The 17,056-nt window shown below is 39.9% G+C and overlaps 1 protein-coding gene across 6 annotated transcripts in view; it reads left to right on the forward strand.

The window, feature by feature from the left end:
- Nucleotides 1-17,056, forward strand: part of CNGB3 (cyclic nucleotide gated channel subunit beta 3) — a 70,485-nt gene that overhangs the window by 41,795 nt on the left and 11,634 nt on the right. For 5 of the 6 annotated variants that reach the window (XM_039345443.1, XM_039345446.1, XM_039345445.1 and 2 more), the window contains 6 exons: nucleotides 2,001-2,051; nucleotides 4,652-4,738; nucleotides 5,999-6,063; nucleotides 6,307-6,429; nucleotides 14,568-14,709; nucleotides 15,805-15,964. In XM_039345443.1, coding sequence (XP_039201377.1) covers nucleotides 2,001-2,051; nucleotides 4,652-4,738; nucleotides 5,999-6,063; nucleotides 6,307-6,429; nucleotides 14,568-14,709; nucleotides 15,805-15,964 — 628 coding nt within the window. The remainder of the gene's footprint in view (nucleotides 1-2,000; nucleotides 2,052-4,651; nucleotides 4,739-5,998; nucleotides 6,064-6,306; nucleotides 6,430-14,567; nucleotides 14,710-15,804; nucleotides 15,965-17,056) is intronic. The other variant, XM_039345444.1, reaches the window with a different exon arrangement.

Here is a 17,056-nt window from a genome sequence, read left to right on the forward strand (position 1 = left end):
AGCATTCTTAATAGATGCAATGCTGACAGTTCTAATGCTAATGAGAGCACATCTATCCAGTTTCCTAAATGAAACCGTTTGTACAATAGCATTACTTCCAATGGCTTATCCCTGCTACAATTGCTACCAATAGATTTCAGCAAAGATTGATTACAATAATCATTACATTTTTCCTTAAAAAAATATAACAAAACCCAAAATAAAAAAGTGTGTATTTAAAATGAGGCTGAAGATTTCTCATCCAAAACCATGCATTTTATTCTCTATTTTTCTTCTAGTCTGTTTTTCATATTTTGTTTTGAAAAAGGTCCTCTTCTGACAGCATTTCAGCAGAATGATCTTTTTTTTTCTCCTCCCTGTTCAGCATATACGTTATCTAAGTCTCATTAAGAGCATGTAGTCCATGTATTCTTACAGAACATCTCCAGTTTAATGCCCTGTATCTCCAGGGCTGAGAAAGACAGGCTTAAAACATTGAAAGGCACTTAGCAACAGTATAGGCAATACTGAATTAATTGTTTCCTACTTAGGTACCTGTGGAAGGAAATTCTGATGTTTCCATATTACTCAATATTTCAATATTACTCAAAATCTAAGAACAAGTAATGCATCAAGGGAAAGCCTTAATAGTGGTTGAAATCACACTTGTTTTATATTTCTAGGTGTTTTAAATAATGTGCTGATTCCTAAATGTTGTTATTTGAAGGAATCTATGCCATAATTATAACGCCTTAGTCTCAATATTGTCTCAGGATTTCTGACAACTTAAGCTGGCAGTTAGATAATTTTCAAAGTTTCGTTCAAATCTATAATCAGGTTTAGGAGTTCTAGACAAGGTCTCTGCTGAGAGAGAAATTGAGACTGCATAAAGCAACCAAATGAGCTTTTCAATAAAGTCCCTGTGAATACGGGTAGTACTCAACTTATGAACACAACTGAGCCCAAAATTTCTGTAGCTAAGTAAGACATTTGTTAAGTGAGTTTTGCCCCATTTTACAATCTTGCTTGCTGCAGTTGTTAAGTGAGTTTGTCCCCCATTTTATGGCCTTTCTTGCCACAGTTGTTAAGTGAGTCACTTAAGTTGTTAAGTTAGTAACATGATTATTAAGTAAATATGGCTTCCCATTGACTTTGCTTGTCAGAAAGTGACAAAAGGTACTGTCATGGTTCCGAAAGATGAAACTCTTCAAAAGAACTTCGAGGCATTGTTTACCTTAAAGAATTTTTTATTTGAGAAACAAAGTATCGGCACTACATAGCTGAAACCAAAAACTAAATTCCCCTCCCCTGGATACAAAGTAACAAAGCACAATTCCCTCCTCCAATAAACAGTCATAAATATCATTCCCCAACTAGCTTGAAGCAAGGGGTTTCTCCCCAGCTCTCCAGCCCCCAAAACTCTATCAACTCTGGACCCAATGACCTTGGGTTTCCATGGCTGAAGTATTATTGTTATGACTAGCTGGACTTTCATCCCCATTCCCCCTCCCAGCATCAACTAACTCTAAAAGCAATAGATAAAATGACTGCATTTCATCTGTTGTCAAACCAAGAACATCTGATGTTAGCAGCATTGACAGGTACACTACAATCATCATAAATATGAGTCAGTTGCCAAGAGTCTGAATTTTGATCACATGACCATGGGGATGCCACAAAAGTCATAAGTGTGAAAAAAATCACTTTTTTCAGTGCTGTTGTAACTTTGAATGGTCACTAAATGAACTGTTGTAAGTCAAGGATTACTTGTAATTTAAGACCCATTGTTTTCAACAGAGCTAAGATGTAGCTGATTATTGGGCTGCAATATACTTTTGAGAGTACCTCCAGAAAATTTCTATCTATATTCTTTAGATAAGTAACTTTGGAGTGTTTAAATAATATAAATATATATTATATTTTGTAAGTGATTATGATGTGATCCTTTACCATTTACTAATTCTCATATGTTATTAAGGTTATTGAATTTGATTGTCTCCTCTTTCTGTTTCTACTTTTAGACAGATAAAGTAGAAATAAAAAAGTCCTACCGGAATTCATTAAAATTTCGGGTAAGTGAGATGAGTAAATTGGGTAAGCTTGATAAGGTATCAGTTACTCTAATTCATTTGAGAGACTATGGTTTTATTATTATATATATATATATATATATTTAATATGGCAATCGATAATAAGTTTTTCATAAGTTTTAATTATTGAATTTTTATATGTGATCAAATACACATTTTCAACCCATCCATTGCATAAATGAAATATTTCCCTTAGTTCTTTTATTTACAGTGGTGATATGTAAAGACTTCAATAAGAATTTTAAGGAGAATTTTACTGATTTTTTTCACAACTTTCTGATGGGAAAAGGCAGCTGTCTTATGTTTGAACTATCCTGAATGCAGCATCCTTGCTGCTCTGTTTTATTCACCGTTAAAGATTATACTTCAGAATGAAGTGTGGGAAGTGTACAATTATCTTGGTTCTTTCTTTTAATTTTCTAATTAAACATAGTATCCTTTTGAACCAACTATAGAGAATGGCAGTCATTCTCCTTTTTCTATGTCCAGTTATTAAAAAATGCTGATGTGGGGGAGAGATTGAGTCCAAAATCCCTGGTTTGTTGGGTGGTGCAAAGCTGCTGAGAGACAGTATGCATTGTCATGGCTGCAAATATGAATACACAGATAATACTCAGTTGTATATCTCAAGTGATGCTATCGAGATATTGTCCCAATATCTAGTTGTCACAGTACCCAGAAATTGTCAAGATCTGGATGGAGATGTTGAGGCTTAGACTGAACCCTAACAAGACTGAGTAGCTGTGAAGTCATGGATTATGTGTTCTGAAAATTTTCCCACTGTAGTTTTGAATGAAGTTGCACTTCCACAGAAACTACAACTGGTTCAGAATGAAGTCAACCAGCAGAATAGCTTGCCTCCAGAAATCGTGGGTGCTCCATCACCGGATATTTTTAAGAAGAGAATAGACCAGGCATGTCAAACTCGCGACATCATGTGATGTTGTGCGACGTATTATGACTTTTTCCCCGTTGCCGGCAATGGGGTGGGCGCAGTTTCGGCATGACGCATCCAGCCTACAGGCTGGCAGTTTGACATGCCTGGACTAGACAATCACCTATCTGAGATGGTATAGGTTCTCCTGCTTGAGCAGGGGTCTGGACTAGAAGACCTCCAAAGTTCTTTCCAGCTATACTCTATTTAAGTTATAGGTGTCCCTTTTTATGCCTGTGTAACATTCTGCTATGCAAGCTGCCATGATTACCAATAGGTTTCTGAGTACAATTTAAGATGATGGTGATTTCCTAGTAAGCCTATATGGCAGAGGGCCTAGTTATTTGAGAGACTGTGTTTAACCATTAGTTCTGCCAGTCCCAAAGGAGTTAGTAAAACTGGGTCCCATCTATTAATATCACTTTATAGGACCCAGGAGACCTCCTATCTCTGCCACAGTGCCTGTCCTCTAAACCAGTATCCCCCTGGAAGTAAAACTATCATATACTGTTTTTCTTCAAATAACTCCTGATGACCTTTTTGTTTCCACAGCCTTTAGGCTGGGACAGGGTGTGTATCTACTATAAGACTGATTTTGTACATCTCTAGTTTATGGATATTCCCCCTGTTTGTGTTTTCTAGTAGACATTGTTCTACTGATTTGAACTGCACTGTTTTTAATTTTGTATGTTGCACAGAGTCATGAATCAGTACCCTAAGTAAGAATAAACAGACTAAAACAAAAATATATCAATAAATAAAATATTTAAATCAATGGTTTACAAATAATGAAACAATTATTAGCTGGAAAAAGAAATCAAAATATTTCAAAAATCAACTGATTTCTATTTTGGCATTCGGGAACATACTTAACTGCCAAAGGAAAACAAAGGAAAGACATAGGGGTGGTAAGGAAGGAACGGTGCCTAAATAAAAAGGCAGTCACTGGGAGAACAACCCATAGAGGAACCAGTCAGTGTGGCTTGTCTTTCCTGCATGAGTGAAAGCTCATAGCCAAACAGTGGCCATAGTCCAGATTGGTGCCAGCTTGGCCCCAATGCCACTCCACTGGATTACAGACTGAAATTTCTGAAACCAGTTTAAGAAATATCTGTGGGAAGCATGGGAGTCAAATGGGGTAGGCTGTAATGCAGAAGCCCCTTATTCTGTCATTGATCTCTAGAAATGGAATAGACTAAAACCAACCAGAATACTTTGCTAAATTTTACCTGTAGGCCGAAGAAATAGCCTTACTCAGTGAAGGTGAAATAGGCGGTACCTAAACTTGACAAATGAATAAAATAAATTAATAAATTAAAACATTATAAACGTAGATCATTCCGGGTTTCTGTTGACATCTTGCAAATATAGACACATTACATCATTATTGATGTGTTCATTTTCTTAGCAACCATCTGGATTAGACGTCAAAAACCAGAAGTCCCTATTTGTGTAAAATTGTGAATGTTTTCAGTAGAAACAAGTAATAATGAGGATAATTTATTCTTCCTACTTTGCTTCTCAATTAGACACATTTCTGACAAATATTCAGAACTCAATAAGCCAAATTAAATTTGAGTAACTTTTAATACAAGTATCAGACTAATATTAATTTAAGCAAGACTAACTGAATTGTTTGTTTCACCAGCTTGATTTATTTTCAGTAATTCCATTTGATGTTTTATGTGTTATATTTGGAATCAGTGCAATATTTAGAGTAAACAGGATGATGAAGGTAAGAAGAGATGATCTATTATTATTCTTAATCCTAGGATAAAATTCATGCCTCTTATAGTTCATTGATCACATTAGGGATGAGGTGGTTTCAAAATAAAAACATGCCACACACTTTCTGACTATACATTTCAAATATTTTTCTTGCAGCGGGGGGGAAACATTCATTTCTTTCAGTTCTGGATGAGTAGCTCTTTTAAAAGCTTATACACTAAAGTTGGACACTAGACTAGGAGACATTTGTTTTATGAATTAACACTAGTGTAAATTTGCAATCAGTATTAATGTAATTGTAGGCAAGTTTATCTAAAAATAGGTCTCACTGTGTTCAATTAGATTTACACTTATACAAAGACATTCTTTTTAAGCTAGAGTTTTTCAACCCTGTGAACTTTAAGATGTGTGGACCTCATGCTGACTGGGGAATTTTGGGAGTTGAAGTCCACATATCTTAAATTTGAAAAGGTTGAGAAACACTACGTTAGGTTAATTGGTAGATTTGGAATGCGGACCACATTTTGTTCCTTTTAAGAACTGCCTATTTACAAAATTATTGCTGAGAAATTTGTGTCCCAGAATGCTTTCTACAAATCTATTTATCTCTGATTTTCATTGTTTGCCTGTTTGTGTTTTGACGAGGGAATGAAGATGCATGTGGGTATAACCACTTATTATTTTTATTTTCTTAGAACGCCTGTGGGTCCCAAAACTATTTCTGTAAAGTATGATAACTATGGCTGATAATGCATATCTGCAATATATCAGTCTCCTTTAAAAATAAATAGATAAATAAATCTTTGAAAAGCAACAGGAAGGATAGGCATGGACATCCTCAGAAGAGGTCAAAGGGAAATTTATATATGTAAGATGATTTCATTATGTAAATGCTGCAAATTAAGTACTTATTCATGAAGTACTTTTTTGGGGGGAGAGGTATCCTGACTTATGATCTGTTTATCTAATTTAATTTCAAATTAATGGATTAAAGATGCCCTTTAATTTGCAAAGTTTAAAAAGAAGTTATCCAGACAATTGTCTCCCTTTCAAAAAAGCCAATTATATAGAAATCAAGTAATGAATACATAATCAGCAAAACTTAGTCAAGAAAGTTTAGCTAACTGAATAAAATAAGACTGTCAAAAACACTGATTTGTTATCAGAAAAAAAATCATCACCTCCCACATAGAAAAGGGAACAGGTAGATAATTAATGCAAAAATGCATTTTAGAGCTGCCTTTGTTTTTTCTTGGTTTATGTTCAGCATCTCACATTCTTTGAATTCAATGACAAGTTAGAGGCAATGATGGATAAAGCATATATCTACAGGTATGTGTTACAAATGTTATAGTATCACATAGTACAGTGCTCAGAAATATTTTAGTATTTTGGGATGATGATTTTTTTTATCCTGTTAATATTAGAAGTAGTGGTTGTCAGTGTTGCTATTGACCATAATTAAGATTTCATAAGAGAAAGCAAACACAGGGGAAAAAATGCATCTTAGAACTTACATAAACATTGGTTCTTTCTTTCTTTCTTTCTTTCTTTCTTTCTTTCTTTCTTTTACAGGGTCATTCGAACTATTGGATACCTATTGTTTATCTTGCATATTAATGCATGCTTATACTACTGGGCTTCAACCTATCAAGGACTTGGGAGTACCAAATGGGTGTATGATGGCAAAGGAAACATGCAAGTGGTTTTGTGTTTGCCCCTGTAATCTTGATTAAATGCTAAACATTCATAAGTGTTTCCACTGGTAACTTTTACCTCCAGTTTTAATAGGAGTAAAATGTGTTTATTATATGGAAGACTAGTATAGTGAATGTTAGCATTCTGCTTGTTTTATCAGTCAATGCTAATTATTTCTTTGATGGTTTCATCTTTTTCCTCAGTCATTTAGCTATCACATGGGTCTATAAATTAAACTGACATTGTGTAAAGAAACCTTGAATGATATGGAAGTTTCCACTTGGATAAGATCAAAGAAGTCCAATTGTAGTAAATAATACATCACTCAGATCATAAGAGACAATATCTTTCCTTTTAAGAGGCTTCACAGGATTGAATTCTACCATTTCTTTATTTATGGTGAAGGTTATATGCAAACGTGTTCTAAAAAAAAATGTCCTGTGAAAGATAACTGTATTTATTGTAATTATCTGCTTGAAGTGACTAGGGAAGAGGTGCCATTGTTATGTCCTGAGCCTGCAAAAGCAGGCTCGGGATGTTGCATTGGTCCCGGGCATTCCAAAAGCTGCCCGAGACCAGACTGAGCGGCGCCAGCCTTGTGCACATGCTCAAGGCATGAAAACGCTCTGTTCCTATTGGTTGACACTGTCCGGGCTTCTGACCATATAAAAAGGCCTGTGTGCCTTTTGTTTTTGCTTGGTTGTTGTAGAAGGAGAATAAAGTGTTTGTTCAGCATCGCCATGTGTCTTCATCATTCGCACGCGAACGAAGGATTTAACACTGGCGATGAGGATGGGATCCTTTGCAAGCTGAAACAAAAGATTTAAGGACTTACCCAGGAAGTCCTGAAGAGGGAAGAAGGCGTCTGAATCAGCGTCCCAGCCTGCCAGTACAGCGTCGCTGGAGGGTGAGCTGGACTAAAGGACCCTTTCCCCAAACAGTAGCTTGCAGAGGAAGCGAGTGGTGAAGGTTGTAAACTTTACGATGTTGAAGATTGGCCATTTGACTGATTTCGATGTCTCCCACCCAGAGAGATGGAATTCCTACATAGCACGGATGGAGAACTACTTCAGAGTAAATCAGATTAGAGAAAATGGCCTGAAGGCAGCAACTCTTTTGTGTGTCTGTGGACAAGAAGCTTTTGACATCACAGAAAATCTGGTGGCCCCTGCACCTCTGGACTCAGTAACATATGCTGACTTGAAGAAAATGTTGAAGGAACACTTCCAGCTGAAGTTATCCGTCATTGCTTGGAGACACACATTCGAGCAGAGAGACCAGAGGCCAGGTGAATCTGCTGCAGACTTTATTGCGGCCTTAAGGCAAGCAGCCAGACCTTGTGAGTTCAAGGATCTGGAAGAGAGGCTGCGAGATCGCTTTGTCTGTGGTTTAAGGAGCAGAGACTTACAACAAAAGATTTTTGAAAAAGAAGATGTCTCCTTCCAAGATGTGTTGCAAGAGGTGGCAGCTGAGGAAACAGCAGGTGGGGCTGTGAAGGCCTTGCACCTTGCCAGGAATCCTCCAGACTCAGCTACCATCCATCAAGAGGATGCTCAAGAAGGATCAGAAGTGGATCCTGAAGAGGAGGTTGACAGACTTCACCAGCCAGCTGAGAGGAGGCAGAAGGGATGTCCGGTCAAGGCCCCAGCATCTCTACAATGCTTCGGGTGCGGAGGATGCCACAAGCAAGCTGACTGCAGGTTTCGCTCCGCCATTTGCAGGGCGTGTGGCAGGCAGGGCCACATTGCATCCATCTGTTTGGGTCACCAGAAGGTCCAACCTCAGGAAGAATTGCTTCAGAAAGGTACCAGGGTCCCCAGCCAAAACAGGGTGGGTTTCTGCGCATTGCACAGGAGCATTCTAAGAACAGGGACGCACAAGCCCCTTAAGAAGAAACTTTCCATTAATGTAAGGATGAAAGGGGTTCCCTTACTGATGGAGTTGGACACAGGGTCTGTTCTTTCCATTATTTCAATTAATACCTTTAAAAGGATTTGCAGCAGTAGTGGCCTTCGAGTTAAACTCAGGCCATCGAATCTAATACTCACTGATTTTCAAAATTCTATGGTGTGTGTTAAGGGGGAGGCCACCCTTAGGGTACAGTATAAGGATTTTGAAGGTTCCCTAGATGTGGTGGTTGTTGAGGGTGAACGTACGAGTCTTATTGGTCTCGATTGGTTCGAGGCTCTGGGAATCCAGGTAACTGGGCTGCACAGCTTGCAAATGCTGGGCCTTGCAGAGGTTTGCAAGAAGTTTGCAGATGTGTTTAGTTCAGAGCTAGGATCCTACAAAGGGCCTCCCATTTCGCTATGGTTAGACCCAACTATCACGCCCATCAGGGTTAAGCCTAGGAGGGTACCTTTCACCCTCAAAGGTAAGATTGATGCTGAGCTGGACAAATTGCTTCAGCAGGGCATTCTAGAACCTGTGGATTCTAGTCCATGGGAAACCCCCATAGTAATGCCTCTAAAGGCTAATGGGGAAATACGTATATATGCAGACTATAAGTGCACACTGAATAAGGCGCTGCAACAGCATGCTTATCCAGTGCCTGTGGTAAGTCATATTCTGGCCTCCCTCAAGGGGGGGGGGCGCATTTTTGCAAAACTTGACCTGGCACAGGCCTATCAACAGCTACCTGTTGATGAGGCAGCTGTAGAGGCCCAGACTATTGTAACTCACAGGGTGGCCTTCAAGGTCAAAAAACTGCAATTTGGGGTAAATGTAGCCTCTGGCATATTCCAAAGTGTCATGGAGAGCACACTTTGAGGTATTCCTGGGGTCTGTCCCTACTTCGATGATGTCCTCATCGCTGGGGAATCATCTCAAAATTTAGCAGAAAGGTTAAGGCTGTCTTGCTTTGTTTTCGAAAAGCAGACCTTAAGCTAAAGCAGAATAAATGCAAGATAGGAGTTACTTCCACTGACTTCTTAGGTTTCAGGATTGATGCCCAAGGCATTCACCCTGCTGAAGCTAAACTACAAGCTATTCAACAGGCCCCAAGCCCCAAGTCCAAGAATGAGCTGCAAGCCTTCTTGGGGCTATTAAATTTTTACCATGCATTTCTCCCACATAAAGCTGCAGTGGCAGAGCCGTTACACAGGCTCTTAGACAAGTAGTCTCCTTGGCATGGACTAAAGTCCATGACAAGAGTTTCAATGAGGTTAAGGCCTTGCTCAATTCTAATGCTGTTTTGGCGCATTTCAATGAGCAACTGCCTATTTGCATCGTATGCGATGCATCTCCTTATGGGATGGGGGCTGTACTTAGCCATCTGAAGGCTGATGGGACACAGGCCCCTGTGGCCTATTACTCAAGGACTCTGTGTTCTGCAGAGCAAAATTACGCTCAAATTGACAGAGAAGCCTTGGCCATAGTGGCTGGCATAAAGAAATTTCATGATTTCTTATATGGCCGCCATTTCACAGTCTATACTGACTATAAGCCTCTGCTGGGTTTGTTTACCACTAACAAACAGACCCCAGATATCATTTCTCCTCATATGCTGAGATGCTCCATTTTCCTGTCAGCATATGACTACACTTTAATTCACAAACCTGGAAATGAAATGGGTCATGCAGATGGCCTGAGCAGATTACCTCTGAACCAATTAGAGCCAGATCTTGCTCCAGCCATTAATATTCTTTCCATTCAAGAGTTGCCTGAGTCTCCCCTCAGTGCTAGGGATGTGGCTGTAGAAACTGCCACTGATCACACGCTTACACACGTGCTGACATGGGTGTTGTCAGGATGGCCTGACAAGTGCCCAGATACTGAGTTCCAAAGCTTCTGGCACAAGAAGCATGAGTTTTCCACTTTCAAGGATTGCCTGTTATGGGGTAGCAGTGTAGTGATCCCAGCCTCATTGATGTCTAGAATCTTAATCTCTCTGCATGAGGGACATCCTGGTATAGTCAGGATGAAAGCGCTTGCATGCAGCCATCTTTGGTGGCCTGGACTCGATAAAGCCATCGGGGCCTAGGTGCAGAGGTGCCAATTGTGCCAACAGTAATGGCCTGAAATGCCTTAGGCCCCAGTACATAGGTGGGAGGAAACTCAAACCCCATGGTCTAGGGTGCATATAGATTATGCTGGGCCTTTTCGGGGGCAATTCTTCATGGTTGTTGTTGATAGCCATTCCAAGTGGCTAGAGGTTGTTGCTGTTTCTTCCACTACTACTGCCAGGACCATCCAGGTGTTGAGAGGAATTTTTGCATCATACGGTCTTCCAGATGTTCTGGTTTCAGATAATGGCCTTCAATTTACATCTTCTGAGTTCCAGGCTTTCCTTCAAGCCAACCTGATCCGGCATGCAACGTCGGCTCCTTTCCATCCATCCTCCAACGGACTGGCAGAGAGAATGGTGCGCACTACCAAAGATGCTCTCAAGAAACTGACTTACGGTAACTGGCATCACAGGTTAGCAGATTTCCTTCTTGCACACCGCACCACACCATGCACAGCCATAGGGAAGAGCCCTGCTGAACTCCGCTGGGGTCGCTGCCTCATTACTAAACTGGACAGGCTGCACCCTGACTGGGTGGCTTCACAGGTGTCACAACCGCAGGCACCTAGGAGACTCCAGGTGGGCGATCTGGTTTGGGCAAGAAACTATGGGCCTGGACATCTCTGGGTCACAGCTGTGGTCTGCAAGGTCTCTGGGCCGTTGTCATACGAAGTTGCCTTGGGTGACAGCCGCATTCTTCGCAGACACATAGACCAACTGCGTTGGAGACTAGACTCTCACCCTTCCGCTCCTGGCTCTGCTCTGGGGGGGGGACCATAATATGCATTCTGGGTCACAAGTTCCCAGGCCTAACAGGCCCTCACCAGCTGCTGCTGAGGCCATTGGGATTCATCTCAAGGTTCCGCAAGTGCTCCAAACAAGAATTCACTGGATAGGGGGTCATCCCACACATCCATAATTACTCCAGACATGGAGTCACACCAGAAGTATCCACAGTATTCACATATGTCAGATTATGCTCCAGACAGGGAGACTGACCACATAAATCACACACAGCCATAGAAAGGGAATTCCATCAAGGAAATTGCTCCCAAGAGGAAGTCACCAGCTAGGGGGGTTGCTATGGAGGCGGCTCCTGACTCTGGCACCTCTGGCACATGCTTAGAGCCAACAGAGTACTGGGGCACTTCCGCTACCCAGGCCTCTCCATATGCTGGCCTTGGGCTCGAGGGACAGTGTTCCCAAGAGGGGTCCATTGTGGACTCCGGGATTTCCACCCCTCCAAGGTATGCTGGCTTGGTCCAGCCAATCAGCAGCTGGGTGGGTCAACCGGGTACTTGGGGCAGCAAAGTTCTGGCCTGCCTAGCCTGATAGGCGAGCAGGTAGGCCAGGCACCCTCACCAGGGTCACCTGGATATTTAGGGCAGCAACGTCCTGGTCTGCCTAGCCTAGTAGGCGAACAGGTGGGCCAGGCAATCTCTCCAGGCCTTAGAAGGTCGCAGCGGGCCAAGTGCCCACCCAAACATCTGAGAGACTTTGTGAGGTTGCTGTCAAATCATGAGGGACCTTCTTATGACGCCCCTAAATGAAGGGAGTAATTCGGGGTTAGATTATTTTGCATTATTTTGATTTTGGATACATTTATTTATGTTAATAAATATTGAAGGGGTTTGCCTGTGTGCAGACTCGAGTATTCCACATTTTTTGCATTTGAATAATGCAGCTGTATGTCACTCTTCCCAGTGCACGATGTACTTGTGTGTACGTGAAGTATGTTCCATCTAGGGGGAAGGGGTGTTGTGTCCTGAACCTGCAAAAGCAGGCTCAGGACGTTGCATTGATCCAGGGCATTCCAAAAGCTGCCCGGGACCAGACAGAGCGACGCCAGCCTTGTGCACATGCGCAAGGCATGAAAACGCTCTGTTCCTATTGGTTGACACTGTCTGGGCTTCTGGCCATATAAAAAGGCCTGCGTGCCTTTTGTTTTTGCTTGGTTGTTGTAGAAGGAGAACAAAGTGTTTGTTCAGCATCGCCATGTGTCTTCAACATTCGCACGCGAACGAAGGACTCAACAGCCATATTATACACAAATTCACAGAAAGAAAACTGAAACAAATGGGTGGGTGGGATGAAGTGAGGATAACATGCTCTGAAGTATATATTTCTAAGAAAGTGAATAGTTACTATGAAATGTCCAAGGACAGCTGTGCCCTACAGACCTGTGCCCTAGAGTCTACAAATGTCAGACATTTGGAGCAGATCAAACTATTCTGAAAATTCAGTAAAAGCATCCACAATGCAGAGCCCTCAGCTGAAGAAATGAAGATCTTAGAAACCATGCTTGTACAACACCCTGGGAGAACACTCAAGTAATATAAACACACAGGATGCCATTTTGTGGAGAATAAAGAAGATGACCTTGGCAGAGATAAGCAAGATCCATTTTGAAAGCAACACTGTGAGCAGCGGGACTAAAGCTCAAAGCTAATCTGAGGGAAGAAGCAAACAAACAGCTAAGATAAACACCTCCTTAGGTTCAGGAAATTTAGTTTCACAGAAATGTGAGGGGAGAATGGAGAAGTGAGAAGTAAAGCACAATTAGATTTGCAAGATCAGCTCTGCAGTATAGATCAACTTGGAGAAGTCTAAAACTACCAGATCCAGAGAAATAATACAATTCTGAAGTTCCCTGGATCCAAAGATTTATAGTCTTTATTTCTGAATTGAGTAGTACTTCCTCAGGTACAGCAGGTATATCATTTGGGGGTCTTTTTGCATTCACATCTGCTTCTAATTCATCAGGTAATAGACATGACTAGAGGACTTTTCTACAGGACATGGCCCAGGTCCTATTGACTAAGAAGTGTCAGCTGACAGGAAGGAACCATTTCTGCCATGATGCCCACCTTGTGGAACACCATGCCACCTGAGATTAGACTAGCCCTGATCCTGCTGGCTTGTTACAAGGCCCTCAAACCTTGGCTTTGTATCCAGGTGTAGGGCCTTGAGTGTGCAATGTAGCCTGTCTCTTGGCTTTGTTGGGAATTGTTTTATGATGCTCAGCTGCTGTGTGTTTTTATTTTTATATTGTGTATTTTATCTATATTGTTGTACGCCTCCTACAGTCACATTTGTGACATGAGTAGCTATATAATTAAATTAAATTAAATTAAATTAGCATCTGTTTCTGAATTGAGAGACCCTACTCACAATAATTCATGTGTTAGTTGCTAGCTGACTTGATTACTATAATACACCCTACATATGGCTGCCCTTGAAGCTACAATTGGTCCAGAATGCAGCAGAGTGAGTAGTCTGGGCACTTTGCTACACACCCACATAGTACCTCTGACCCTTGAGCTGCACTGGTTACCAGTATCTGGGTGCAATTCAAGGCGCTGGTCATAACATACTGTATAAAGTTCCACAAAGCACAGAGCTCAGGTACTTGCAGGACCACCTGCCTCATAGTCTTTGCTCATCTAGCAGGAACAACATGGTGTAGTTCCCTTCAATTAGGAAATTATCTTGCGGGAACTAGGAGTTGTGTCTTCTCACTGGCTACATTCACACAGCATGCAAACCAATAACAGTTTCTTTGATTATATGATCACAGTCTGATTTATAAACTTAAAGTTTATGGCTTAGCATGTTGCAGTATTGATTTAACAAGTTATGATTAAAACAATTTTTGGCTTTGTATGTGTGTCAACTCAGTCACAGTGTGACTTGGGCAATTTCCTAAGAGCTTATCCAGAAGAATGCAGGTTGATTTTGAAACAAATCTGGAACCACGGCTTAGAAGCCAATTTGAAAGCATGGCTTAGTTTCATTAATAAATCCAGGAATAAATCCCTTTCTTGTCTTAGTCAATTTAAATTTTGTTCTACAAAAAATCCTAGATCCATGTAACTGACTAGAACATATCTGCACAGTTGTATGCACAGTGCCAGATTTGTACAACTAGACAGCTACTTTTATAGGGCACACAATTTCTTATTTACTCTTTATCTAGATAAAATAGTGGCAAAAATCTCTGTACTTCATTACCTAATTATTATTTCTATGATTAATTGCTTTAGAAAAAAGGCATTACTCCTTATTCTGAACATTAATCAGTACAACCATCTGTAGAAAAATAATGATATCAGTAATTGTTTTATATCTACAGGTATCTAAGATGTTACTACTGGGCTGTTCGCACTTTGATTACTATTGGTGGACTACCAGAACCAGTCACTTTGTTTGAAATAATCTTTCAGCTTATGAATTATTTCTCAGGCGTCTTTGTATTCTCCAGTTTGATTGGCCAGGTAAACAAAAATATTATTGTGTTACTGTATTTGCCTCATTTATATAGATATTCCATCAATTCCTGTAGCCTTCCAACTTGGTAATGACCACAGTGCAGTCTGAACTTCATCTTCTAGTATTAGGGTTTCTTGTATATATGGACTATCCTCCAAGTTATCTTGGACTTCATCCTTCCATTCTTATTGATCTTCTTTGAAATACTTATTGACATCCTTTAGCACAGAGTTCCCAACCAGGGGTACTCACAAACTTGAGTTTAGAAATTTCAAAATTATAGTGTATATGCATAATTTGTTGCCATTATTTTGAACTTTTGTAAAGGGTGCAAGAATATATCAGAAGTGTTCTAGGGGTGCGGGATATAGAAAAGGTTGGGAACTGCTGCTTTAGCATGCCAAACTGAGATTTGAACAAGCTTGTCAGTCCCAAGATCTTTGTTTTTCCAGGTCTGTTTCCATCTTCAATATCTTTACAAAAGTTGTGTAATACTGCTTCTTGTCTCTTCTAAAAGTGGTTGAAATACTTTGTTCCTTCCTAAAATCCTTGCCTTTCTTTGATGATGTCCTGTGGACAATAAATAGAACAGCACAACTGGCTGATACTATGCCTGTGGCAGGATAAGTATTTTAAGGAATAAAGGCTATTCATTATTATTCCATTTTATCATAAGAGATAAAGAATTTTGGGCCACTACAGTTTCCTACTAGTTCAAAAAGTGGTGAACAACATTTTAGTTTGGTTATGAAAAAGAGATCTTACTTGCAATACATATGCTTTGCATGCAGATTTCAGGTTAAATCCAAAATAAAAAGGGGAAGGTTGTGGAAATAAATACTGTCAAAATAGAAAATCCTGAGTTCAGATAGAAAATAATCAGTTTTATGACAGATCTCTATGTTCCATTTATTAAATAACCTTCTTTTCAACTAGTGAATTAGCTGTTAAAATATATTTAAAGGTAAAATATTAATATTGTAACCTGGAAAAGCCAATACAAACTACATAGACAGCAATTTGTATTCACATCAAAAAAAATTAAGTTAGCAACAACCTATTATAATATAACATGTAATGATAATGGCTGATGTTTGCAGATGCATGATATTATTGGAGCAGCAACAGCAGGGCAAAATTATTATCGTGCCTCTATGGATGATACAATTAATTACATGAATACTAATACAATTCCATGGCTTGTTCAGAATCGTGTTCGAACATGGTATGAGTATACGTGGGATTCACAAGGAATGCTAGGTAAAATTCAGAATGTTTCATTTTTCCAAGTCCGCTTTGGTTTGATTGAAAAGGAATAGAAAGTTGGCACAAACATGCTGAAATTAGGTATATCTAGTTCAATGAAAAGACGGACTAGGGGTGACATGATAGCAGTATTCCAATATCTCAGGGGTTGCCACAAAAAAGAGGGGTTGCCACAAAGCGCCTGAAGGCAGGACAAGAAGCAATGGATGGAAACTAATCAAGAAGAGAAACAACCTACAGTAGTGGCCAAAATTGTGGAAACCTTTTGGGAAAAGTGTACAGTAGAAATGCCACCTTTGGTTAAGTTTCCACCTATTTTGCTTCTAATTTCTTTATAACTGTAGCCTTGTTCACTTAATAATACTATTTTACATCGTTTTCTGGGTGACCAGTCATCTCTTTGCACCATTACTGTAATTTTATTATGTTTTACAAGTTCACTAAATGAAAGAACACAAAAAAACCCAACCAATGATAGCAATTACATAACACACTGACAAATGTCCTCCTCTCAGCTTTAACACATGACATCAATAACTGAATCCTACTGTGACCTTATTGGCTCATTGCCAAAACAAGATGACACCTGATTGGCTCTCTAAATACTCATACTCATTGGCTACATCAGATGAAGGAAAGCTACCTGATATCAACCTAAGCAAGTTGTGCTTCCTTTTGGCTATAATTTTTCATAGAATACAGTACAGATAATTGAACAAACTTTGTTGCATTTCATTCTTGATCTTTCCATTGATATATAATTTTATGGTACTACTCAAAAAAAAGTGTTGTTATTTGCCATCAAACCTCAAAAATACACTTTTCCCAAAAGGTTTTCACAATTTTAGCCACTACTCTAGAACTAAGAAGAAATTTCCTGACAGTTAGAACAATTAACCAGTGGAACAACCTGCCTCCAGAAGTGGTGAATGCTCCAACACTGGAAGTTTTTAAAAAGAGACTGGACAGCCATTTGTCTGTAATGGTTATAGGGTTTCCTGCCTGAGCAGGGGGTTGGACTAGATGACCTCCAAGGTCCCTTGAGTAGTACCTTCCAACTTTATTATTATTATTATTATTATTATT

Source organism: Crotalus tigris, unplaced genomic scaffold, assembly GCF_016545835.1.
Source record: "Crotalus tigris isolate CLP2741 ecotype Arizona unplaced genomic scaffold, ASM1654583v1 scf7180000017952.28453644438:3035480, whole genome shotgun sequence".
Lineage (NCBI taxonomy): Eukaryota > Metazoa > Chordata > Lepidosauria > Squamata > Viperidae > Crotalus > Crotalus tigris.